Below are 27,651 nucleotides of genomic sequence, written 5' to 3'. Positions count from 1 at the left end.
AGCACAAAGCATTCAGGAGATGTGACATTTTTTTGTGATATTAGTCCTGTCCACAACATTTGAGCTAAATTTGAGGGCCAGCTATAGCAACACTGTATGAAACATCAACAAACTAAGAAAGCAACTTTTTCCAGCTTAGTCCAGAGATGTTCTGTACCAAATTTGGTGACGATTTGTCCATAAGATCATCTCTGGCAAACTTCCTACTTACTTAAGCCGGAAGTTTGTAATTCTCCAAAACAGTTATAATCTAAGGTCACATAAATTGTTTCAGTTTTAAGTTCCTTCTTTCAGTACAGAAGCTGGCAAAACCAGCCTGATCCACTACGGTCCTGGTCCTGGAATGATCTGCAGGCCAAGCTTAAACTTGAGACCCTTATCTCTACTAGACTAGACTAGAAATGCGCTGTATAAATGCAAATCCATTTACCATTTACCATCTCTTTAAATGATTTTAACTGGGAGCTGGGAGCTGCAGTTGTTTCAGTTAAATAGCAAACAACATGACCAACATGCTGCCCTGTTAATACACTGTATGATGATGTAATGTATTTTGTCGTACCTATTGTTGCTGTCGTGACTCAATGTTGTCTTGTTATGTGTGGGATGCTGCTATTTGACGTTGTCTTGGCTAGGTCTCGCTTGTAAAAGAGGTTTTAATCTCAATGTGACTTCCTAGTTAAATAAAGGTTATGTATATTTAAATGTTTAGGAGGAGTAGCAAAAAAACAACAGATTTAGACACAATTCAAAATGGTGGAAAATCAAACTGGACGCAAATGGGCGCGCCTTATATAGATCTATAGATATATCTGAGAGTTACGGTATATAAGTTACAGACCAAGATGTAAAGTTTATTGTTATAGCGCCACCATCTGGCCAAATTGCACCAATTTTGACACTGCACTTCCTTGGGTCCTGAGCAATAAACCTGACAAATGTGAAGTAGATCGGGTGAGCGGTTCTCGAGATATGCGATGGACACACAGACAGAGATTCCACACTTTATAGTTAAATATTTTACCAAATGATTGTTGCTCTGACGTCTCTAGTGACTTTGTACTTGAAATGAACCATCAGATACAGCGTCCATGTTGCATTAGTTTGGTACCTCGGGGGAGTAGAGCTCCAGGGCCGGGCAGGGCCTCCCTGCAGCGTCGCAGCCCCCCAGCATGTACATCTGCCCCCCCACCTCAGACAGAGTGTGGTAGACACGGCCGGTTGGCAGTCGTGCCAGGCTCTGCCAGTGAAACTCGTGGGCTGAAGGAACCGCCATGGCCTCGGCGACCCGGGGGGAGACTCACCGAGGCAGGGAGGGAGGAGGGAGGAGGCCAGAGTCAGGGGAGGTTTGGGGGTGGATTGATCAGGGGGGGGAGAGGTGAGGAGATGGTGATGTGGGGGAGAGCTGGGAGAGACTGGAATCAGGGCCCCCAGGGGTGAGGGGAGGTTCTTAATTGGTAAGGTGAAGCGAAGGTGAGCCGTAGGAGTGTCGGATCAGTTAAAGGCCAGTCTGAACTCTCCTCTCCTGGGGACGCTCCGCCGCCTCACGCCGGGCCCTGGAGGAGGAGATATTAAGGGAAAATGGATTTCAGCAGAGAAATATGCAGAGCGGAGCAAGAAAAAGTGAACACATTGTTAAAAGCTTCAGCGAAGAACAGTGTATGCAGAGTGGACATTTACGAGATGTTAACACTCAGGAACATCTAAAGCAAAGATTCTGATGTTTTAAAGTACTTTGGTCAGCAAAGTTACTGAGTGCCAGGGATGGATGAAGTACCTGAAAGCCACTCTTAAGTAAAAGTACAGATATCTAACCAGAAAATGACTTTAGTAGACGTTAAAGTCACCTATTAGAATATTACTTGAGTAAAAATCGTAAAATGTTTGATATTTAATGTACTTTTATCAAAAGAAATTTTCTAATTTTAAATGTACATAATTATTGAAAGTAAAAGTACAAGTGAATGCTGTTAATAAAAAATCGTTTTTGAGATTTATAAAGTTTATGGGGCAGTCACACAAACGCATCCGGTTGCAAAGCAGATTTGCATCTTTGCATTGGAAATGCAGTTCGCACATGTGAGTGTGCCCTTATTATTCCTCTTAACATGTACACCACCTTAAAATGGAGGCTACATCACACTTGAAAAAAAAAATAGGTCACAACTTTTTAAATATAAAGAGCAAGATCCAGTTTTTCAGATGGATTAACAACAATGTGTAATGTAATGTAACAAAGTATTATTACGTTACCTTCCATTACACTACTATGTACATTTCCTCAAGTATGAGGTACTTTTGAGGTACTTAAAGGTTGGTAGTCTTCTTCAAAAACATTTTTAGTGATGTTGAAATTCTCATAACATCCCAACAACAATCAATAAGGGTGCTATTACAAGTCAACATTTAGTCCGTTTTAATCGAACTCTGGTGCGGTTCGTTTGGGTGGTTTTGAACGCAGTAATCGTACTCTGGTGTGGACCAAAACAACCGGTCCGAGACCGCTTTCGAGAGTTGGTCTTGGACTGTTTCCATGCGAGCCAAAGCACAGGCTGCCTATCTGGGCATTTGTTGAGATGGACACCAGTAAACAACAAGTTAACATGAGAGGACTGAGCTGGACTTCTGCAGAAGTCCGATGTTTGCTTGACATCTGGGCCGAAGAGAACATACAGAATATGCTAAATAAAGTCCACAAAAATAGTGACATTTATAAAATCATAAACTGAAGGAGAAGGGATTTGTACTCAGAGTGGATCAGTGCAGAGTCAAAGTGAAACATTGGCGTTTGTGTAATTACTCTCACTGCTAGAAGGGGGAGACAAAAGTCCAGCCCTGCAGGTTTAACTACATTTCACAGGGAAATATTCTACTTCTAAAATTACCACAATTATCTGACGGCATTGCTACAATGATTAATCAATCTATTGATAAGTCGATCAAAAGAAAATGAATTGGCAAATATGTTGATCATCAATCGATTAATTTTTAGTAGTTCCGGGTTCTCCAATGTGACGATTTCCTCGTTCTGTTTTAGTAAATTGATTATTTTTGGACTATTTGTTGGAGAAAACAAGCATTTTAAAGACGTTACCTTGGACTCTGAGGAAAATGTGCATTCTTCATTATTTTCTGACATTTTATAGACTAAATGATTGATAAATTAATCAATAAAATACTTGGAAGATGATTCGATAATGAAATCAATCGTTAGCTGCAGCCATATCTGACAGCTCCAGTTACTGGTTGCTTTGCTGATTAAGATTATACATGCAAAGTGCAAAGAGGACCAATGGACCAACGCTACATATCACACCATTTCTAGCCTAAAATAGTTTGAAATTCCCTAAAACACAAACAATGATACAATTACCATGAACCTCGATGACAAGCAACAGAGAGAGGTGACATTGAATTCAAAGAGCTCATCCACATCGTCAAAATCAGATAAATATTCAACCACGATATGGAAAATCTTTTAGATAACACTAATCTACTCTTTCTGTACTCCAACACAACAAACTCTGACAACGCCGACACTCCTCTCTCTCCGACTCTCACTCATGTCTCCACCGCTGTCTTCCGGCAACAAGTCACCTCTCGTGAGATTTCACAACCAGACTTCTCCTTGAGCGAGACTTGGTTAGACACATTAACAAACAAACCGGATCAAGTGAAAGGTAAAGAAAAAAGCTTTTATTTCTCTGTAGGGTTCTTTCCATAATGTTGTCAGACACTTATAATAACAATCTGAAACTGTCAGTGTACAAAACAAGAACTTTTAGTGGACGTACGTTGACCGTGAGGACTTCCTCAGAGTGATTACATTGCAGGCTGCAGGGCTCTGGCTTTAATACTGGACAGATTTTAAAAAAGACCCCCTTTAAACCTGGCATTAAAATGTGTTTTGGGTGATCGGATTGCAATCTGATCGTGCTGGACCACATGAAAGCAAAGGTGTAAATGCACCCAAAATGCATCGAGGACAGATTGTGATTAGGCCTGTAACGATACGTTACTTAGCTTGAGACACTAATCAATCCTCTACAAACGCTGTTTAAATAATCTTCTTATAATAATCCATCTGAAAAACATTTTAAAACTACTTTAGACTAACATTAGTTGAATTTAATTTTTTATTTTTTTTTATGTACTCCCATGATAATTTGCCCTCGGGGACCGTCTGCTCTCCGGCTGGATACGGGTGTGCAGCGCGCTCTCTGCACTCCTCTTAAACTTAAAAAAACTTGATTAGATTTGTCGTATACATACATGAAATCTGACCACTGCATTTTACCCATCTTTAGGAGCAGTGGGCTGATGTAAAACGCCCCGCGGGGAGCAACTCGTCTCGCTCAAGGACACTTCGACATGCAGACGGTAGGAGCCAGAGATCGAAGCGCCAACCTTTGAGGTTCAAGGACGACCCGCTCTACCCACTGAGAGATGGTCCTCTCTCCTCGTCCCTCTGTGTGACATAGTGACATACAAAGTCACGATTGCGGGCTCTCTCCCCCTAAACGGCGGCGTTTTGAGGCTGATGTGTCCGCGCATACTACGCACCGCCACTCCGGCAGTGCCTGGCTGCAAGCCCGTGTATATGCAGCCTCCGGAGGCTTCCTCTCAGACGTTTCAGACAAAGCGATCTGGAGACACATATTAATACCAGGTTTAAAGGTAATCAGGTTAATTCACATCTAGATACAATCTAGATACGAGACATATTTTAATGCCAGGTGTAACGGGGGTCTTAGACACAAAAACGTGGGAAAATAGGGTCCAGGTTGAAAAATACCTAAGTTACCCTTTAAGCAGACGTGCGTCTCATTATAATGAAGCATCCATCCTTGGAGCTGCTACAAGGTCTCCTCTTCTAATTAAAAGAACAACACTAACTGCTTAGTGAACATACTGGATTGTCTTGTCAAACATTAAATGAACAGTTTTAAGTCATAAAAGACTTTTGCAGTGTCGTACTAATCACCGACTATAAGTTACACTTTACCCACCTTCTCCCTTTAACACTACATCACTTTGCCCGAGTGTAACTGAGAATCAAAACAGCCTCCTCTTCCTCGCTCAGATGAGTAGCAGCTGTAGTCTAGTGGAACCGTACTGACACGCCGTCTCTCATCTTTTTTAAGTTTCCTCTCCTCGTCGTTGCGATGTCGGGGCGCCGCCGCTGTGTTTGTTTTTTTTCCTGTGTCATCCCTCAGGAGCTTTCTGTTTCCTGCGTGTAGCCCACTTCTCCCGCCTACGTACGGTTTCCAGAGAGGGACGGGGGGGAGGAAGTCTGTCACTGACGTGGGAGGAAGCATCCAGAATAAAACCCACGGTGCACTGCAAAACCAAATTTCTGGCTACATCACAGACTACCTCACCTGAAATGCACCCTGCATCCCGACCTGGTGTGTCACACGGGGAGGAATTACGCCACTCATTACTGCCAAAGTCAGGTGTGTTTCCAGGAGGTCACAGGGAGGAGATTTAAGTGAAGTTACCTAGCTGTGATTTAACACAGTCTCTCAGCAGTTTATCCTTTAAAGCTTCACATCTCTTTTTAACTCATACCCCCCCGCCCGCCTTCCAAACCTCCTTCTCTGGTTTCCTCCCCGTCTCTGCCTCCGTTTTACTGCCACGCTTTATCTACCTGTCATACCTTTGATCATCTCACAGATGGAGGGATAAAGGACGGAGGGTGAATATAAAGAGAGGACTGTCCTTCAAAATAAACCCCCCCCCCTTTCAGTCGGTTGCCATAGCAACAGTTAGGCTTTTCCCAAGAGGCGCAGCTTTTGTTTTTTTTTCATTCCTTGTGATTGCTCATCGCTTGGTTTGCCATTAATAACGGCTCATGAAAAAAAGGATGAAAAACAAACAAGCGTTTCCGATAGGCTGACCGTGGCGGGCGCGCGCGCGCTCGCTAACGAGGCAGGGTGGTTCCCTCCCGCCCCGGCTCACAGAGTGCATTAATTGCAATCTGTAACCGATTTGGTTCGCCACGTCGTTTTTTTTCTTTTTGTTTTTTTTTAATTAACTGCTTGAACAGCTTGAGATCAACAGTAAGCCCACCAGCATCATCTCAAGTCATTTACAATCAGCATGCCTCCAACTTGAAACTTTTAATTAGGTTGCATAGTTACTCTCCCTCCGCGCGGAGACCGTCTCTAGATGTAAAGCCACAGAAAGCTTCTTTCATTAAACGAAGCATAATGAAGTGCATGTTAATTCCGTGTCATTATCATTGATTAGCGTCTTATCAACCTTCCATCCAGAGTTTGAATGACAATAAGCGTTGGTTATGGTAAACAGGTTGTAGTGTGGGAGGAACATCTGAACATGTGGTTGTTGCTGCTCGTGGACTTCACACACATCAATATGCAAATAGTGAGATTGCAGAAGCTAACCTGAAGCCAAGGCACAAATCCAGCCAGTAATAACATTTGATACAACAAATTGGAATATTTGAGATGACTAAACTGGATCCAACTGCACTGCATGTGAGTTAATCCTTTTTATTAATCCGACCTGGAAGCAAGAAACCAGCATTACACTTCCCCAGGAAAGACTCACATTAGGGAATCAGATATTATTCCTTTTTTATGATGTTGTTTTCAGATGTATCAGGAATAACATTTTCAAAATAAAAGTTCTTTGGTTAAAATGTATTGAATTAAAAAGGTAAACCTGCTGAGAAGTTCTCCATTTCAAATGCTACAAACTGGCCTGACTGGATTGATTTAAAGGTCCCATATCGTGCTCATCTTCAGGTTCATACTTGTATTTTGTGTTTCTACTAGAACATGTTTACATTCTGTAATGTTAAAAAACACTTTATTTTCCTCATCTTGTCTGCCTGAATATACCTGTATTCACCCTCTGTCTGAAACGCTCCGTTTTAGTGCATTGCAACGGAATTGCGTTGCTAGGCAACAGCTTGGGTCCATGTTTACTTCCTGTCAGCTGATGTTATTTACATACACTGCAACAGGAAATAAACTGGGACACATTTAGAATGTTTATGTTTAAAACAGTGTAATGGTTTAAATATTGTTTATTTGTGACATCACAAATGGACAGAAATCCTGACAGCTTGTTTCAAACGCACAATTTCTGAATACGGTCTGTGTGTATTTCTCCGTATATTGAGTGTTTTGATAGTTTAACAGTATTTATATATCACTTAAACCTGTTTTATAATGTAAAAGACCTGAAAATCTCACTTTTTATAATATGGGACCTTTAAGTCATTGTTTAGCAATGGGAACCATCAGAGCCAAGTCTAGTTTTGTGATGCATTAACTGGAGTTAGCACATCACTCAACTCTTCAAATAAGTTATTAGCAAGTAGGTAAGGAAATTGGCTAGCAAGAATAGCTGCAAGTTACAGGATAACTTCGGTATTTTTCAACCTGGACCCATGTTTTTGTGTCTAAGTGACTAATAGGGACAACAATTTTTGAAATTGGTCCAGTATTGAGGGAGAACGCTGTAGTTGGCAACCGCTAAACGAGCTGTAATGTAATCAATTGGGGCAACCTGGTACCATCATTTTACGTCCACTAAAAGTGCTTGTTTTTGCCATTACAGGCTCAGGTTGTTATTATAAGTGTCTGGTAACATCATGGAAAGGACCCAACAGAGAATTTAAACGTTTTTCTTATCTTTCGCTTTCCGTTTGTCATAGTGTCATCTGACTTGTTGCCGTAAGAGACAATGGCGGAAACATGAGTGAGAGTTGGAGAGAGGAGTGCCGGTGTAGTCAGAATTTCTCATGTTGGTGTACAGAAAGCGTAGCTTAGTGTTATATAAAAGATCTTCAATGTCATAGGTGAATATTAAGATGATTTCAACAATGTGGATGCGACACAAGACTTCGGAGCGATGCTTCTCTGTTTTGTGGACGTAAACTGCCGGTACCAGGTTGCCCCAAATGATTACATTACAGCTCGTTTAGCAGCTGCTGGCTGCAGCGCTCTCCCTCAAAACTGGACTGAAATTGTTGTCCCTATTAGTCACTTCGACACAAAACCATGGGAATACATAAAACACCGAAGTAATCCTTTAGCACGCTGTGCGCTGGGTGTGCCTCCTTCTTCACGCACGCCAAGTGGCAACATCTGGTTTTGAAAAGTGAAGCCAATGCTGAAGTGTCTTAAACCTGCATTCTTTTTAACAGCCAGCAGGAGGCGACTCCTCTGGTTGCAAAAAGAAGTCTGATTGTATAGAAGTCTCTGAGAAAATTTGATTTATTACCTCAGTAAACATTGTAAACATGAGTTTATGGTCTCAATCACTAGTTTCAAGTCTTCTTCAATACAGCATGATGTTCATTTAGTAAATTATGGTATTGCAAAAACTGTATGCTGATGCTGTCTGTCTGTTTCAGTGACGTAGACTGAGAGGACACATTTCCATCTAGATGGCAGCTTGTTGTCTTCGCTCTACGTTGATAAATCACACCACCAGTTTGCGTACATACACACATCTAGGTCGTTACCACAGCAACCAATGCAGAGAGTTACAACATGCCAACAAGCTGGAAAGGCAGTCCCATACATTGGAATGGTAAAACAAGATGAGTCTACAGTTCAATGCGGATCATTTCCCTCAAACTGTGAGGAAGCAAAATCACTGGCAGGCACTCAGTGCACGGAGGTGTGATCGACCCATTTTTTGCAATAAAAAAAACTGTTGATGTTGGCATGGGCCTTGAGACTACAAGTATATAACAGAACGCCTGCGTGGGGGGGGTGTAGAGATTGAGAGACATGCAGGCAGAAGGGGTCTAATAAAAGATGCTATTGAGTTGCTTTGTGGGAAATAAAGGATCCTGCATTTTGGAGACTAAAAAGTCCGGATATCTTTGCCCAACTCGTAAACACGGGAAATACGACCCCATTTGAAGGCACCACTTTTATGCAAACAACCACCATAGATGACAATAACAAAGTGCAGTACTGTGTACAATACGCTTCCTCCGTCCCATAAAACATAGGGCTCCCACTGTAATTTACCATGCATATAATGTTTTGTTATGTAAAGTATATCAAACATCTTAAATGTTATTCCTCCCTTTAACGCAGAGATTTCAAAAGTGGCAAATAAAAGAAATACTAAACACTAACCTGCCACAGAGGCAGGCAGTGAACAAAAGGTGAATTTCAGACCCTGGTCTGTGCATCTGATGCCAAAACAAGTGCCAACATTGCACTGCTCCGGTGCCTGATCTGCATTCACATGTTTGTTTCAGCTTGTTTTTACAGGATAATCTGCAAAATGAAAAAATCATGCAAACGGGCACAAAAAGAAGTGAATTCACGGACATCACGGTGTCAACGATTCACTGAGGTTTGAAATGATGAAGAGGACCATAATCCTGGCTACAGCTTTGACCACCACAAACAACCTCTTTCCCTCCGTCTCCTTTCATCCTCCTTTCATCCTCCTTTCAAGTCCGTCTTACAGGTTGGGCTGTGATTTGGGGAAAACGCTTCAATAACCCACGGCAGTTATTTTTAGTGCAGTAACCTATTTTCATTATTTAGAGGTCAGATAAAACGCCTGGTATGCTTTGTTCTGGTCTACTTCGGCCGGGGTGAGGTGGAGGGCGAGGGAGGACTCAACCTGCAGCGGGAGTGGACCCGCCTTAACCTCTCGGTTATTAGGCAGCACCGCCTCATGTCATCACAGCAGCACATTTCCTCCGTCACACGCTCAGACATTTTCCCCCACACATGTTTTTTTCTAACAAAATGTGTCATGACGAGTCCAGGAGTGCTGATGTTACACCTCGCGTGGACGCCTCTGTCTGCGCTCAGCTTCTCCTCTCCTCATCCCTCTGTGTTTGTGTGCGAGCGACAAAGTCACATTTGCAGTCCCTCTCCCCCTAAAGCAGAGCTGGAAGTGGGCCGGTACCCACCGGGATGCAGCACCGGCACTTCTACATTTTACTCTTCATCGTATCGTGACTTTCTCTTGTGCACCGGCACTTCTCACAAGCTGCCGGCACTCTTCTCTGCCCTCTCCATATCAGGTTCTCTGTATATATATATATGCACAATATACAGAGCAGCAGCAGCGTTTTTGCACCACGCCTCATTATAATAATTATAATAAAGTTTAATTATATAGCACTTATCAAAACTCACGTTACTTTACAACAAACGCATAAAACACAATCCATCAATGACAAAGAGGGATAAACTTACATTAATAAATGACTACACTGCACCCTATTCTTTACATAAAGAACTACATACAGAGCAAATCAATAGATGGTTAAAAAATAATAGGAAAACCTTTCATTATAAATAAGTCTTTAAGCATTTATGCAACCCCGTGGGGTTACATGGTAGAATGCTCGACACAAGCAACGGTGGCTCTGGCTCTGGCTCAGCTCGTCTTCATGACATGACTCGGGAAGGACTCGGCCAGACATTTCTCCGTTCTCAGCTGAGGTGGATGGCATAGCGCTGTAACACGCGTCTTTCGGTTTAATTAAAGGCATTCATTTTTAAGGATTCTGTTATTCTATAGTATTGTTGCTTGTACTGTTATTTGTTATTTAACAAGAAGCATTTTCTGCATGTTTGTAATCCCGAGGGGTTCAGAATAGTAGTCACCGTGACGTCACCCGTTGGTTTGTGGATTGCCGTTTTGAAATCTCGAATTCGAATTTTTGCAAACAGAAGTGACATTAGAGGACGAACGCTGAATAAGACATATTTTCAGGCTACCAAAAAGGTTATAACCAATTTCGATGAAGTAAAAACACACTGTGAAAGGGTTAAAGTTGTAAAACAAAAACACGGACAACTCCCAGACCGGACAACGCCGTGGTAGCGACCTGTCAATCACAACGTAGCCCCGCCCTAAAGCATCCCCTGCTTTATGGTCTATCTGACTCTAAATGGGACCATAATTTACTAAATGAACATCATGCTGTATTGAAGAAGACTTGAAACTAGAGATTGAGACCATAAACTCATGTTTACAATGTTTACTGAGGTCATAAATCAAGAGAGAAGTAGGCTCATGTTCTCATAGACTTCTATACAATCAGACTTCTGGAGTCGCCCCCTGCTGGCTGGTAGACAGAATGAAAGTTTAAGGCTCTTCATCATTGGCTTCACTCCTCAGAAGCGGAGGTAGCCGCCTGCTTCAGGCCTCCTCTGTACTCTCTCTCAGGCAGGCTGTTCACCGAGGGATCATTTATTGACTTGTGTTTAATTAGTCTGCAGTCTTCAAATAGAGCATCTGTGCTGCAGTCTGTAGCTGACCTCAGTTAACCGCCAAAGTTGCCAAAAATTTGTTAGTGCATGCTTGCAGGTGTGTGTGTGTGTGTGTGTGTGTGCACTTGTGTGGATGTGTGTGTATAAAAATGCAGAAGAAGTTACCCGAGCTTTATCAGACAAACAGCTTTTCTCACTGGCCTGATTCTAACAATGCTGAGTTCATCCCCCGGAGCTCCAACAGCAGCTCCTCCTCCTCCTCCTCCTCCCTGAGTCTGATACTATCAGGACTAGAACTGTTTTGGCTTAAGCAAACACGATCTGGTTAAGTTCAGCACAGGCCGGCTACTTCATGGTGACAACCTGCGATGGATACAGATCCATTAACTTTAGGAGGGAGGAAGAATCTTCTCAAAGTAGAGATAGATAGACACAGGAAGGTGAAGACACAGCAGTTCTTGTTTATCACTGCAGTCAGTATGAATGGATTAAAGCCATTTGTATGTCTTTACGTCCGTCCGCGTCACTTTTGCGTAAAAGTCACGACAGCAATTTGAACAGTAGCATTCCTGCATCACTTTCAACACAGCACAAGTCTGAATCGAATGCCGTCAGCAGCAGAATTCATTAAATAAAAGCTACTAAGTGATGAAATTTAAAAGAAAATGTATTATTATTAGGGCTGTCAATCGTTTAAAATATTTAATCGCGATTAATCGCATGATTGTGAAGTAATCGCACATTTTTTATCTGTTCAAAATGTACCTTAAAGGGAGATTTGTCAAGTATTTAATCCTCTTATCAACATGGGAGTGGGCAAATATGCTGCTTTATGCAAATATATGTATATATTTATTATTGGAAATCAATTAACAACACAAAACAATGACAGATATTGATCCAGAAACCCTCACAGGTACTGCATTTAGCATAAAACAATATGCTCAAATCATAACATGGCAAACTCAAGAACAATCGAGGTTGCGCCAACGCGTAATTATCGCGTTAACTTTGACAGCCCTAATTATTATTGTTATATATTATCACTGAGAAAATGATTGTCATGAATTAAGGCTTCAAAAGGAAAATGCTTCACATCTATCAGTGAGAGAACAGACAACAGTCTGGTTCCTTCATATAATTACTTTTTCCCCAACAGTGTTCTCTCTTTCTGCTCCGTCTCACGCTCACAAGGTCAAACACAGCGAGAGCATCGTCTCTCTCTGTTCATGACTGAATGAAGCCGTGAGGAACAAAAGGTAACGGACTGTGTTGGAATTTACAAAAAGCCATCGCTTTGGCAGCCTGATGAAGTCAGCAATGACACGTATCCCACATCATTCAACTGACAGCCTGGTCTCGGTTTCTTTAGAGCAACTTGCAATTTTTAAGTTGTAGCCTAACAAATCAATCGGTACCAACCATCCAATACTAGCTTGGCGCGAATGAGGCAATGAGTTTGGGGCAAGTCATAGTCAAGTCAGCACACTGACACACTGACAGCTGTTGTTGCCTGTTGGGCTGCAGTTTGCCATGTTATGATTGGAGCATATTGTTTTATGCTAAATGCAGTACCTGTGAGGGTTTCTGGATCAATATCTGTCATTGTTTTGTGTTGTTAATTGATATCCAATAATAAATATATACATACATTTGCATAAAGCAGCATGTTTGCCCACTCCCATGTTGATAAGGGTATTAAATCCTTGACAAATCTCCCTTTCAGTTACATTTTGAACAGATAAAAAATGTGCGATTAATTATTTTAATCGATTGACAGCCCTTCATAGAACCCATTTTCATTCACATATCTTGCGGTCTGAGGTCAAGGGACCCCTTTGAAAATGGCCATGCCAGTTTTTTGCGACAAGCCACCATGACATGGTTGGTACCAATGAGTTCATTAGGTTTTTTAGTTTCATATGATACCAATATCTTCACTCTAGCTTTAAAACTGAGCCCGCTACAACCTAAACATCACATGTTGCGTTAACGCGTTATTATCACGTTAACTTTTGCAGCCCTAAAAGAAACCTAAAGAAGCTGTAACTTCATCTGAAGAGATGCTACCTACACAGTTTCAGGTGAGGTGACAGGTGAAGTCTGGAAAGTGAGCAGAAACACTAGAGCAAAGTGAGTTGAGCACTAAGGATCCAAAGTAAAGGAGAACTTTGGGATTCACTGGACAGGACCGGCCTCATTTTCTCTGCTTTCCTTCAGACCAACACAGCACTGTACATGACATTTACACGGCCTCTTAGCTGTAATACCTCCAAGCTCTCCACCGTGTGAACATACAGCACATTCCAGTGTGAACGCATTCAGCCTCTCCGGCTGACAGACCCACAGCTCAGCTCCCCGTCAGCCGAGCTGAATCACCACCTTGTTTCTGGCAGCAGCTGCAGACATCCCGCCGCCGGTCAACCCCGAGATTAGACGAAGCTCTGGGTTACCTGGCTGCACCGGCTCCAACCCATCTAATGGCCCAGACGGGATTAGGGGTGAATGTGCTGCCTTAACAGAGCGGGGGCAGAGAGCTAAAGTCTGACGGTTAGCGGGCTGCAAAGAGTCGCTCAACCGAGAAGAAGACTCTCCTCTGAGACTGAGCTGACCTCTGGATCAATAGGCCAGCCTCGGAGAGACGGCTTTCCTCGGCCTCCGGAGAGCAAACGGGCCAATGGCTGCTCTCTCTGCTAATCCTATCTCTAGCGTGCACACGTACAGTAAACACACAGTGTGCTATCTGTAATAAATCACCATCAGCAGACTCTATGGTTCGAAGGAACAATGCAGCATAATAATGGTTCCACAACCCGGAGCAGGAAAATGACCTGCTGCCGTCATTAGAGCTTCTCTGAGCTCTGCTGCTGCTGCTGCTGCTTTGCTGCTGCTGCTGCTGCTGCTGCTGATGCTGCTGCTGCTGCTGCTGCTGCTGCTGCTGCTGCTGCTTCTGGTGGCCACCTCACTCTGAACGCTGTCATTTACATATTTTACACAAGATTGAAATGGCAAAAACGCTCCAGCCCAGCTGTTCCCGTGTCTGTATTGGTACTGATGAAGTGAATTAGCGGGCTAAATCTGGCATCGCCGGGGTCCAGGTTGCTATAATGAGAGAGCTGAGACTAAATAAGTTGTGGCTGATTGTTGGCTGAGGCTGTTGTGGAACAGTTGGCGTTTTGTCTTATCTGCCTTTAAACGGCAAACAACCCGCTCTGTTTCTCTCTCCCCTTCCTCCCCTCTTCCAGCTCGGTGTGGCAGTCCTTATGTGTTTTTGTGTGTGTATGTGTTTAGCAAACAGATGCTGTAAAAGTGAGCACACTGTCACCGTAGCAACTCGAGTGTGCCGTCATGTTGAAGAGGAAAGAATAGAGCTGCAGGGATGACGTGTTTTTGTATCTTGATGGAACGAATGGAGAGATACATAATGTCGGTGTATCGTCCAGCTCTAATAGTTCGATATAGGAACATTCACCTATAGGACGCCGCTAGAGAAACATCTATCTGTTGTTGTGTCGGCTCCAGCAGTATGTGTTCCATAAAGGTTTAGAGAAAACAGAAAGAAAGCTCCTGTTGTTTTCATACACAGAACTGTCTTTTCATCATATTACTGGGGGAGGTGACAGCCTCGTGGTGATCACTGACTTCAGGTCAAAGGTTAACCACCTTTTGAAAAACAATATACAGTATATACACTGATCAGCCGTAACATTCAGACCACTGACAGGTGAAGTGAAAAACGTTGATTATCTGGTTACAATGGCACCTGGCAGTGGGGGGGTGAGAGGGTGGGGGGGATATATTAGACAGCAAGTTAACATTTTGAACTTTGTGTTGGAAGCAGAAAAAATGAGCCAGCGTAAGGATGTGAGCGACTTTGACAAGGACCAAACAGTGACGGCTAGACGACCGGGTCAGAGCATCTCCACAACTGCAGCTCTCTCTCAAGAAAACCGGTGAACCGGCGACCGGGTCAGACCCGAGGCTCATTAATGCACGTGGTGAGTGAAGGCTGGCCTGTGGTGTCCGATCCAATAGAAGAGCTACTGGAGCTCAAACTGCTGGAAAAGTAAATGCTGGTTCCGATAGAAAGATGTCAGAACACATAGTGAGGAGCAGTTTCGTAGCCGCAGACCGGTCAGGATGCACCGTGCTGACCCGTGTCCACCGACCAAAAGCGCCTCCAATGAGCATCAGAACTGGACCACGGAGCGATGGAAGAAGGTGGTCCGGTCTGATGAGTCACGTTTTCGTTTACATCATTTAGATGGCAACGAGTTGGAGGTGTTGACTCGGCCTTCAATCGAGCAACCATGGAATGTGCGAGTCCATGCCTCGACGGGTCAGGGCTGTTTTGGCGACAAAAGGGGGACCTACTCAATATTAGGCAGGTGGTCATAATGTTATGGCTGATCGGTGTAGACACCACACTGGGCTTGTCACGGTAGTCGGTGTTACTGGTGTTACACGGTGGTCGGGCACACGCCGATTACATTACGTACCCACCGCCCCCAACCATCATTTTGCTTTTTTTTTACAGAAATAAAACCCATTTAGTTAATTTTTGCGTATCAGCGGCGTGTTATCAATACATAGTCGGAGGCTACAAACCGAAAGTTAAAGAGTCTGCTCCATATGGAGACTCAGCTCAGAGTAGCAGGTATCATATTTCACACACGGGACGAGAGAGAGTTGACAGAGAAGATGATGCGAAGCGAAAAGCAAAAGCACCTATTTGGCAATACTTCAGATTTAAACCCGATGCTATAAAGCAGAGGTCAGAAACCTTTACCATCAAAAGAGACATTTTTTGGCCAAAACAAAATATGAAAGAACTCTGTCTGGAGCCGCAAAAGATATTTGAGCCTCCTAATGAAGGTTACACAGCCTATTACGTCTAATGCAGTGAGGAGCCCAGTCCAAATGAGAGACAGGACATTGAAGAAACATCTCAGGAGATTTGGCTGGAAGCTCCTGCTGGCTATTCAGCAAATGCAGAGTGCTTGTTCTGAAAATGTCTTTCAATATTACTTTTCTTGTTGTCGAATCTGTCCACGCACTATTAGATTACTCAAAGAGTTTTCTTTTTGGGGATTTGGAATCCATAGCTCGCCTATTGAGCTCTTAAGGTTTGGCAAAATTAGAGAATGAAGCACCGGACCGTAGACATACATAGGGTATGATGCACATTTTAGTTGATTGAAATGATGACAATTTGTATTCGTTCTATAGGCTACGTATTTTTTTACAATTGGAGAATGTAAGAAACACTTTAGGCCTCCAGCAATGATGTTGTCAAAGCCACTGGAGAGGGGCTAAAGAGCCGCAGGTTGCTGACCCATTCTATAAGGGAACCATAATGTTAATGAGGTAACTGCCGTGCCGAGAAGGGAGCGGTCACAGCCGGTGTGCACGGCCTGCGACCCTGCAGTAAAAGCTGGACCGGAGAGACTGGACACACAGCCATCCGATGGTAAAGCTCAGAGTAAGCGCTCACATCCCTACACCACAAGCACCATTTGCTCTTAGATGCACAAACATCTCCGTGAGATGAAATGTGAGAGTGTGGAAGCAGTCGAGAAGCTGCAGTTTGCATGTTGCTGCTACGCCAGGAGCCATGGAGACGAGACGGAAATAGATACCGGCGCTTAGGAGAAAGCAAACATTAGCAGAGCTGAGAAAACAATTCTTGATGTATGCATGGACATGATGTGCCTGTGCACCAAAGAACATGCTTGGTTACATAAGGACAATGTATATTCGGTTTTCCACTGTGTCCCTGAAGCACAGCATCCCCCCCACCCTCCCGGACTCAAGCACTCGTATATTCAGGGCATAGTGGTTCTGCTTCCTTTCACTGACTGCTGTGTAGGAGTCAAATTAGAGTGAGCTGATCCAGCGTGGCAGAGCTGTGAAGGCTCGAGTGAAGAAAAAGAGCAATGGAGGAAGAAGTGTTGAGGAAAGGAAAGATGGAGGAAGGAGGATGGAGGAGAGGAGGATGGAGGAGAGGAGGGAGGAAGAAGTGGGCTAAGTTAATGGATGGAGGATATTACATGGAGGAGAATAATGAGAGGGAGGGACAGCTTAATGAGGGAGGTGATAGCAAAGCTAACGGGTTATATGGAGCACAAGCTCTATTACAGAGGGGAGTTAGGGACATTATAATCCCTGTGGCCTTATAAGTAATTACTATGTGATAGAGAAAGAGAACGGTAAGACCTATCTACTGTCAGCAGAATTGGAATGAACTCCCTAACGGTTATTTCACTGCACCACGCTTTTATGAGTGTGTGTGAGTGTGTGTGAGTGAGTGTGAGTGTGTGTTTGCTGTACTTTACCCTTTTAAGATTTGAATGGTTGACTTTCAGAGTGAGAGCGTTTGTGCATGATAGTGAGGGCATTTCTTTCCTCGCCGTCACTTCTATAAGAGAGTTCTGCTGTATTTACAACCGCCTACTACTGACGAATGCAGTATGCAGTACATGCAGCACACTGTGCTCCTCAGTATTATGCAGTATGGAACCGTTAAAGTGATTTATTATGCAGTATGCTAGACCAGGCTTTAGCCTTTAAACAACCTTTTAAAGTGCTGGATAAAAAAACAAACTACCACTATTGCATTATTATCAAAAAATGAAGTGAGACAAACAGGATCGTAAACGAGGGGAGACGGGAAATATAAAACTGCTCGACAACATTTACTCAAACTGCTTTTTCAGTTACTGCAACAAAACAGAGGACTGATCTCCCTCCAGATATTAGAGTCATATTAAAAAGGATCATGTTGCGTCAGCAGGTATCTCTCTGCATCGTTAGAGGCAGCTCTTTCACTCGCCACTTCTCTGTAGCCGGTCTGTGAGTGTAGTATGCAGTTTCGATTACAGCCTTAGGCTACATCCACACTTTTGCTACGTTTAAACCTAGCGTCCACACTTCTCCGGCGTTTTCGAGCCCCTAAAACAGAGACATTTGAAAACGCTGCTGACCCCGTTTTACTTTTAAAACTCTGGGGTTGTGTTTTAGTCTGGACGGACAGAAACGGAGACATTTGAAAACGATGACGCAGACACTCACGTTCGTTTCTTGATTAGGTCTTATCGGTCATGACGTGTTCTTCTCTGATTCGTCACGCCCCATCTTGTGAACCTTTTCCGTGCTTTACATCAATTCCCGTGTCCAGCGCTGCTTCCTGTTTACACCAGCACGTGCATGCCCAGTGTACGTGAATGGTGGTGTGATAGGCGTTTTCAGACGTGGTAGTGTGGACGGAGATAATTCTGAAACGGCCCTAAGACGCTTGTCTGGATGGAAAACATATTAGTGTGGCTGTAGCCTTAGTTCAGGGGTAGCAGGTGGGTTAACGGGTAATATAGAAACATAAATAGTGTGTTTTCCTCCTCTGTGTGTGGATCATAAGACAGCAGGAGGTCTGGATGGTGTATTCTGCAGGCAGGCTCCACCAGTCGTCAATCAAACTGCGACTTTGCAGCACCGCTGCCAGTTCGAAATTTGAAAATGTCACTCACCTTGTCAGAAAGAGGATGGCCCGTCATCCCTTCAGCCCGGGCTGACACACATACGTTATATCAGGTTTTAACTTCCTCCTAACTTTGACAGGAAGGAGCTGAATCCTGTTTGTCTTATGAGAAAATGAGCGGGCTGACGTTACAGCGAGGCCGCCATCGAACCGCATCGACTCAACATAACGCCGCACACTATGCATAGCAATTTACTGAAATGAGCGTGTGTGAAAGGAGGTAATCAATGCTTGTTGAAACGAGAAAAAGATGAGAGCAGGAAGTAAAAAGTGAGGAGTGAGGAGGGAGGAGTGGAAAGGAAAGCGTGGGAAGAGGAGGTGATGAGGTGAGGCTCCTCAACTAAAAGAAAATCAATGACACTACTGCACCTTCAGGGTTGGAATCCCAGACAGGAAACCCCTCGATGATTTCTCAGCGCTGCGATTCAGTTACCTGTGAAGTGAAGAGAAGGACACTATAAACTCTACAACACAGAGCATTATCGCTAGGGATGCACCGATACCACTTTTTTTCAGACCGAGTACAAGTACAAGTACTTACATTTGGGTACTCGCAGATACCGAGTCCCGATACGAGTACTTCTCTGTGCCAAAAGACCCTCGTTAACAGCCAGCTGGAGGGTGTGAGCGACACAGGGCAGAATGGGGAGTCCCGCGTACGAGGCGGTGCGCCGCGACCACCTCTTGGTCGGCTTGGAAAGGCTCGACCGACTGTCGACCGAGGTGGACTGTCCTCAGTGCGCCCCAACCGCGTCGTGCCCCAAGGGCGGGACTCGGCCCGTGCAAAAGGCGCCAGGGGTCTGTGGCGATGTCTGCAACCCATTCGACCCGTCTTGAAACACGGACAAAGGAGTCTAAGGCACGCGCGAGTCAGAGGGTGCAAGCAAAACCCCGTGGCGCAATGAAAGTGAGGGGCAGCACGCCGGCTGAGGTGGGACCCTGGCTCCACGGGGTCGGGCGCACCACCGGCCCGTCTCGCCCGCGCCGACCCGAAAGATGGTGATGAGAGGTTAACGTCACGCTGCCGTAAAGTGGTATCGGTGCCATTGTATCGGAGCCGTTTTGCGAGTACGAGTACATGAGCACAGTATCGGACCCGATACCCGATACCGGTATACCTAATTATTGCACACCAACATCAGTGTTTCCCCGACATTCACTCTGCAGAGAATATTCAGTTACAGCTGTGTGATGCTGTTTTGCTTTTATTGTTCTCCGTGAGGTTTGATGGAAGTGATGTAATGCCAACTTCACACTAAATGACTTTCAAAGTTGTCAGATCACTGAACTGTTCACACTACACAACTTGCTGTCTTGTAATCGGGAGTCTTGAAGTCATTGTGGTTTTCATTTTACATGACTGAGCGGCAACAGGAGGTCACAAGATCTTTCACTAGGACTGGAGGAATCCTCGATGAGGACTACAAACTACACATGCACGAAATACACGGTAAATGATGTGAAACCACACACGCACGTGTTCACAAAATAGCCTGACAATCATATTAGCTCCATTTCTACCTACTGCAGCTTCAACAACAGTTTACAAGCACTGTGTGAGTGTTTAGGAAGTAAAGTTGTGCACGCACACTGTTATGCCTGCAGAGTTTCAGAAGTCGCACATCTGCTGTCCGTGTTGTTGGAATAAAACTGAACATCATGAAACATCACAACTTATTTTTGTCTGACATTTTACGTGGAGATTTTTGCAGGAAACGACTGATATCGTGTGCTGTGGGTTTTCAGCAGGCAGACCGTCAGCTGCAGCAGAAACTGACGTTTGCCAGCAGACATAGTTTTTTTGGAAAGGCAGCGGGGTTCCCTTTAGCACGGATTAAAACTCTGCAGGTCTGTGCTGGTCACAGACAGCGAATCGATTTAAAGGTAATTTATAAGAAAACTAGAAGAGCGTAGACAATGGTTCATTCAGGTCCTCTTCAGATCATCCCATTTCCCGAGTTGGGAAGGCGTTCTTCCTAGCTCGGTGTGTTCATGAGGTTTAAGTCGTAAAGTGGAAACAACATGGACACTAGAAAGAAGATGTGTTGAATTGCTTAAACAAAACGTTAGCTGTTTTTGAGTTGTTGTTTTAACTTGAGGGGCGTTCGCACAAATTTTCCCAGTCGGGAAGTCATTTTTCCGGATAATCTGACAGTACATGAATGCAGCAAAAACACCTTATCTTGCTAGTTAATGCTTGTACAAACAAACAGACTAACCAAGCCGAAAACACAACCTCCTTGTTTGTTGACCTAACGTTGTTGTAAATGTGATCCTGAGTGACAGGTTGTTGTTTGAGGCAGCTGCTCCCTCTTTCATCCCGGCACTGAATCTTTTAGTGGTACGGAGTACCGGACCGTACCGGCCTACTTTCCCCTCCTGCTTAGGAGGCAGTTTGGGCTTTGTGTGCTCTGATTAATTTCACATGCAGTGAACACACCAGTCATCAGTTTGTTTGAATGAAAACTCAACTCCTGGCATTTTCCTCCTGGTGTTCTTCACCACTGTTTTTACTTTTTCTTTTCTTTTTAAATACGTGCTGTGCGGTGGATCTAATTTATGCTGATGTGAAGAGAGGTTCATGTGGATTTTGAAAAGTAACCGAAACATATTTAAAGAAACTTTAAAGTGTTCTATTTGAGAATGTAATTTGGTGTGGTGGTAGGTGGTAGAATGAGTATTTGATTGGGTTTAAGGTTGATCTCATCACCTTCAACTAAGGTTGGGTATATAACCTCCATTTGGATTCAGAATAAAATGTGTCCACGGAACTGAATATCAAAATTTTTCAAGTAAAACTGCTCTTGAATGTTTCCTCTGATTTCTTATTCTTTACAAGGTCTGTCAAAGTTAACGCAATAATAACGTGTTAACGCAAATTTGTTTTAAAGCTACTAATTGTTTTAACGCATTAGCGCAACTTGCGTTAGTTGTAAAGCTAAAGTGAAGATACTGGTATCATATGAAACTAGAAAACCTGATGAATCCATCGGTACCAGCCATGTCATACTAGCTTGTCATGAAGGAGGTTAAATAACGCTCCAAGCTTAAGCTACATTTTGTCGAGGAAAAACTGGCATGGCCATTTTCAAAGGGGTCCCTTGACCTTTGACCTCCAGATCAGTGAATGTAAATGGGTTCTCTGGGTACCCACGAGTCTCCCCTTTACAGACATGCCCACTTTATGATAATCACATGCAGTTTGGGGCAAGTCATAGTCAAGTCAGCACACTGACACACTGACAGCTGTTGTTGCCTGTTGGGCTGCAGTTTGCCATGTTATGATTGGAGCATATTGTTTTATGCTAAATGCAGTACCTGTGAGGGTTTCTGGATTTCATTGTTTTGTGTTGTTAATTGTTTTCCAATAATAGATAAATACATACATTTGCATAAAGCAGCATATTTGTCCACTCCAGCGTTGATAAGAGTATTAAATACTTGGACAAATCTCCTTTTATTAATTTGCGATGAATCGTGACAAACTATGGACAATCATGCGATTAAATATTTGAATCGATTGACAGCCCTGATATTTACTTTGTCAGGATCTGATTTAAATCTAAATTGTGTTTAGACAATGAAAAAAGGGATTTGTAGAAAAACATGTTTATATTTCTCGAAGTATTTCTCAAGTATTGAATCGGCACCAGTGTTGGACAACTTTCAAACAATACCCAGTCCCAGCGTCAACCCCATTTCCAGCACCCTAATAATACAGCTGTGTGTTAGCTGCACAGCCCAGACTGCAGACAACGTTAGCAACTAGCAAACTAAAGAGAGCCAAACATCCAGCAGCTACAGAGACAACTATTTTACCCAAGAGACCAGAGGAGAGTGAATATTGGACACACATGCTAAAATGAATGCTAATGTGGCTGCTTGACTGGTGTAAGTATCCCACCACTCTGATGGGGATTGGAGTACAAAGGTCTACCTCATATTGCTCTGCAATTGCAAGTTCAGTTGAGTTTCCAACTTTGGAGCAGCAGTATGACAGTAGAGGAGCGTGACAATCTCCCTCAGGGAGGAAGAGAAGACAGAAATGTCAGTCTTCCTCCTGTACGTGCATCTGTGTGCTCAGCCTGAACCGAGACAGGCTGAAGACAGACACAAGTGTGGTGAATATTGAGTAAGTGACCTTTCAGATAAAGCCTGGATGGTCTTTATATTCACTGTCGGCGTTGTCATGAGGGCCGTAACAATACATCCATCATCATCAATCATCATTTCACCGGCTGGTGGAAGGAGTTTTTAGAAACCTTTTGGACTATGACAGATGATGTAAACAATCCTATAATATTCAAACGAGGGACTTCAACTCCAGTTTATGAGGCAGACGCAGCTAAACGCAGTCTAATACAACAGCCCTGCAATAAATCTTCAGGAAGTGAAGATTCTAATGTTCAGGTTTTGATGATTCAACTTTACGGAGGCTGATATTTGTGGTGCTGTTGAATTATACGGCGTGTTATATGTCTAATATTTTGTCCACCCCTTTTATATATAAGTGATATCAGACTAAATACTAGAAACATCTCTCTAAAGCACTTTCAACAACAACTGATACCAAGCTTAGTTAAACTAAGCGAAGGAGGTTAAATAACGATCCAAACTTATGCTAAATCTTTGCGAGGAAAACCCGGCATGGCCATTTTCAAAGGGCTCCCTTGACCTCTGACCTCTAGATATGTGATTAATTGATTTCCAATAATAAATATGTACATACATTTGCATAAAGCAGCATATTTGTCCACTCCCATGTTGATAAGATTATTAAATACTTGTCAAATCTCCCTTTAAGGTACATTTTGAACAGATAGAGATAAAAAAAAATGTGCAATTAATTTGCAATTAAATATTTTAATCGACTGACAGCCCTAAATAATAATAATAATAAAATAAAAAATAAAATAAAAAGAGAGAAATGAGATAATAAAACTTATATAAAAAATAACTTAACAGTTAAGTATTTTATGAACGCATTTCTTATTAGAGCTGCAACAACTAATCGATTAATAATGTAATCGCCAGCTATTTTGATAACTGATTAATCTGTTTAAGTAAAAAGTTCCAGCTCCTTTAATGTGAATATTTTCTGGTTTCTTTACTCCTCTATGACAGTAAACTGAATATTTTGGGGAAACATTGATTGACATTTTTATACATTTTATAGACCAAACAACTAATCGATTCATTGAGAAAATAATCAACAGATTAACTGACAATTATCTCTATATCTATATATCTATCTCTATAATTCTATAAAACTCTTTTTTGTTTAATCGACATTTTATTGCTGATCATTAGCTCTTTTATTCCATTTTATTTTATTAAAATGTCATTATTTTTTAATACAATCTGCTTATTTTGTGTAGTTTCATAATTTGTATTTCCTTGTATTTTATTTATTTATCTTTTATTATCTTAAATACCCATCTTTGATTGCTTTCTTATTCAATGAACTTTTATATTGGTTGTTTTAGGTGTGCATTCGTCTCTAAATCCATTTTTAACATTCTACATTTTTGTCAATCATCTGTCCAGCACTTTGACTTGTTTGAAAGTTGCTATATAAATAAAGATTGATTGATTGATTGATTGATTGATTAAATTAAAAATAATCATTAGTTGCAGCCTAATGTCTTTTTATTGTTGATAATGTGGATAGACTACTAATAGCCTACTACAAAGTGCCACTCAATGGGCACTTTGTAGTAGGCTATTACTTCCAATCATATCACTAATATTCTTTATCTCCATCACCCTAATATTATTCTTAAATGAGGCTACCATACAGTAGGTCTCTGCTCTTCACCAGGGGAGGAACCCTTTAATGCATGTTGTTGTTTATCTGAACATTAGTAATGGAGGCTTTTAAAGCAGCTCATTATCACAGTCACACAAACACACACACACACACACACACACACACACACACACACACACACACACACACACACACACACAATTACCTAGAGGAGCAACACTTGGGCCGCATAAAGGCTGAGCTAATGTCGCCGATTATTCTACTTTAATTACAGATAACAAATTAGGGAAAATAAAGCGTCACCTTCTTTTAATAATAAACTGGGGAAAAGAAGTTTGGAAACTTGTGTTTGATGGATTATTTCTCTGTTGTTCTAATGCTAATGGTCATTGTATTTTACATTGTTTGAAAGCCTGTTTATTTACCTTCTTAATGATGTCCAACTTGTAAGGATCATGCATTTGTGGGAAGAGCAGCACAGCTGATTATGTGGGTAGCGCCCAAGAAAAATTTGCCAAATTGCTCTGCCAACATGTCTTGTTGTTCCTTGTTACTGATAGAGAGTTCAATCATCCAATCCACCAAACAACTCAAAACAAGAGTCAACACCAACAGGAGAATACACTGTTTACCATTGGCAGAGCATTTTGGCAAATAATCAGCTGTGCTGTTCATCCCACAAATGCATGATCCTTACAAGTTGGACATCATTGTGAAGGTAAATAAACAGGCTTTCCAACGATGTAAACTACAATGACCATTAGCATTGTAACAACAGAGACATAATCCACCAAACACAAGTTTCCAAACTTTTTTTTCCCAGTTTAGTTTAAAGGGACTGTTTGTAACTTGTTGCACGTATAAATCTACCGGGTTGGGATCCAATGCGCACTCGCATATGCGTGCTAGCGTGTAGCCGGAGTCTCCTCTCCGCTGCCTGCTTGTCTTCACTCACACACCGCGCGCGTTCTCGCTATCTCGCTCCAACTCTCACGTGCATGCGCGCTCACTCCACACTGCAGAAGAGTTAGTAGCTCTGAGAATATCTAGTGAATGTTCAGTGGACGTTTGTGCAGAAATAACTGCTGCAGCTCCTCCAGACCAACAGAGGTTTCCCGTGTCTTGTGAAGTGACGGAGCTCTGCAGAGAGAAACGTTATCGTCTTGATTCATGGAGAGACCTTCGTCTGGTCAGCTAACATTACTGCCAAGCAGCTGAAATATAGAGTGATATTGTGCTTTTAGCTGACGTGTGTCGCCTCACTGTTTTGAGCGATGCTCGTTCATGTATATTTAGAGCGAGCAAGCGCGAGCCCGACGCTGACTTTCACTGACTTAACGGCCACAGGTGTCGCTGTTAACAAGCATTTCTGAAAGTAACAAACAGTCCCTTTAAATGGTGCTACAGTAGGTCTCTGCTCTTCACCATGGGAGGAACCCTTTAATGCATGTTGTTGTTTATCTGAACATTAGTAATGGAGGCTTTAAAGCAGCTCATTATCACAAACACACACACACACACACACACACACACACACACAGTCAATTAGCTAGAGGAGCAACACTTGCACCACATAAAGGCTGAGCTGATGTCGCCGATTATTCTACTTTAATTACAGCAAACAAATGAAGCACCTTCTTTTAATACTAGTTTAAATACTAGTCTGCAGTAACAGTATGGCACCACTAGATTATCTGTCATGAACCAGCTGAAGTTCACAAAACAGGAACTTTCTAGAGACTTCCTGAGCAGCATGAAGCCGACATGTAACGAGTAACGAGCGAAAAGTACGAGCGTTACTTTACAACTGATCCATTAATTCACCTCCTCCACCTCTCCACCTCTCCACCTCTCCATCTCTCCTCTCCTGATACTTACTTTACCCGTTCCAGTCGCCTCTCTGTCGGCGTGAGTCGCTTCTCCTCCTTCCTCTTCCTGGAAGCAGAGACGGAGAAGAAGAGGAGGAGAAGAGGAGGAGAGGAGAGGAGGAAGCAGAGGAGGAGAGGAGAGGAGGATGATGGAGACGAGAGTCGCACCTCTCTGAGCAGCTCCTCGCTGCACCGCGGAGGAGCGACAGTCGACAGTCAGACTCCTCTTCTACCGAGCCTGAGAGGCTATATCGCCATTATGTGGGTCAGGGATGAAGTATTCATCTCCAGCTTTCATCGCACAAGTGAAGAAAAAAAAATGGTACAATCCGGAGAGAGAGAGAGAGAGAGAGAGAGAGAGAGAGAGAGAGAGGGGCTGGGTGATGTGATGTGATAACCTAGATCTGGTACAGAGGAGCCCACTGACACTGTTTCATGTGTTAGGAATGAAAGAGATATGTTAGTGGGCGTTTACTGTGAGGTTACTGATTACATATTTAATAGATTAAATAAATACAAAAGCATGAGGTTATAAGGAGTTTTTATTAAAGGCGCTGTGAAGGAAATTCATAGATTTGGTTCTAAACACGTTATAAATGTTGGAAAATAATGACTGAAAACACGTGAAAAGACTGAACATTGTAGTTCTGGATTGTGGAGTTAGACCGTTAAACTGTTTTAGCTAGTTTTGTGTTCAGGATTTTTTTGTGGGCGGGGCTTAAACCACGGCTCGATGACGCGGTGGAGCCGTCCTGAGCATGACCCCACCCGTCTTCACAAACTGGGTTTTTAAAAGGCAAAAGAGAGGCCTAGGAAAATGAGAAAGTGTCAGATATGGATAAACCAGGGACACGAATGTCTTGGAGACTACCAGGACCACAAAAGAAAGCACTTTGTCCACGGCCCCGGGGTGTAAAGCACCTTCGCCACAATCCTTTCCAAGCCGACCTAGAGCCGGTCGTTGTGCACCGCCTCAGAGGAAATGCGCCCGGCGGGGGCCAGCCTGCACCGGGGAGAGATCCCGCGAGGGGATCCTCTCGCACCGAGTGGCCGTCCCTAACCCGCCGAGTTGAATCCTCCGTGTAAACTGCGCAGACCCCACCCGTTTACGCCCTCTTGAACTCTCTCTTCAAAGTTCTTTTCAACTTTCCCTTAAGGTACTTGTCGACTATCGGTCTCGTGCCGGTATTTAACCACCCGCTTTGGGCTGCATTCCCAAACAACCCGTCTCCGAGAAGACCGGAC

General features: G+C 43.1%; 1 protein-coding gene across 4 annotated transcripts in view; it reads right to left on the bottom strand.

Annotated features, from left to right (window-relative positions):
- klhdc8a (kelch domain containing 8A) overlaps positions 1 to 26,777 on the bottom strand; it is a 46,150-nt gene extending 19,373 nt beyond the window's left edge. The window contains exons 1-3 of one of the 4 annotated variants that reach the window (XM_037784911.1): positions 26,417 to 26,777; positions 19,138 to 19,201; positions 1,112 to 1,556 (exon numbers count right to left, since the gene is read on the bottom strand). In XM_037784911.1, the coding sequence (XP_037640839.1) occupies positions 1,112 to 1,276 (165 nt within the window). In that variant the 5' untranslated portion in view covers positions 1,277 to 1,556; positions 19,138 to 19,201; positions 26,417 to 26,777. Of the gene's footprint in view, positions 1 to 1,024; positions 1,557 to 5,009; positions 5,151 to 11,399; positions 11,900 to 19,137; positions 19,202 to 26,416 lie in introns of those variants that run through there. The other 3 variants (XM_037784927.1, XM_037784919.1, XM_037784935.1) reach the window with 3 other exon arrangements.
- Between the last annotated feature and the right edge of the window lie 874 nt (positions 26,778 to 27,651).

This window comes from Sebastes umbrosus, chromosome 1, assembly GCF_015220745.1.
Source record: "Sebastes umbrosus isolate fSebUmb1 chromosome 1, fSebUmb1.pri, whole genome shotgun sequence".
Classification (NCBI taxonomy): domain Eukaryota; kingdom Metazoa; phylum Chordata; class Actinopteri; order Perciformes; family Sebastidae; genus Sebastes; species Sebastes umbrosus.
This window is presented reverse-complemented; position numbering and strand designations above follow the sequence as displayed.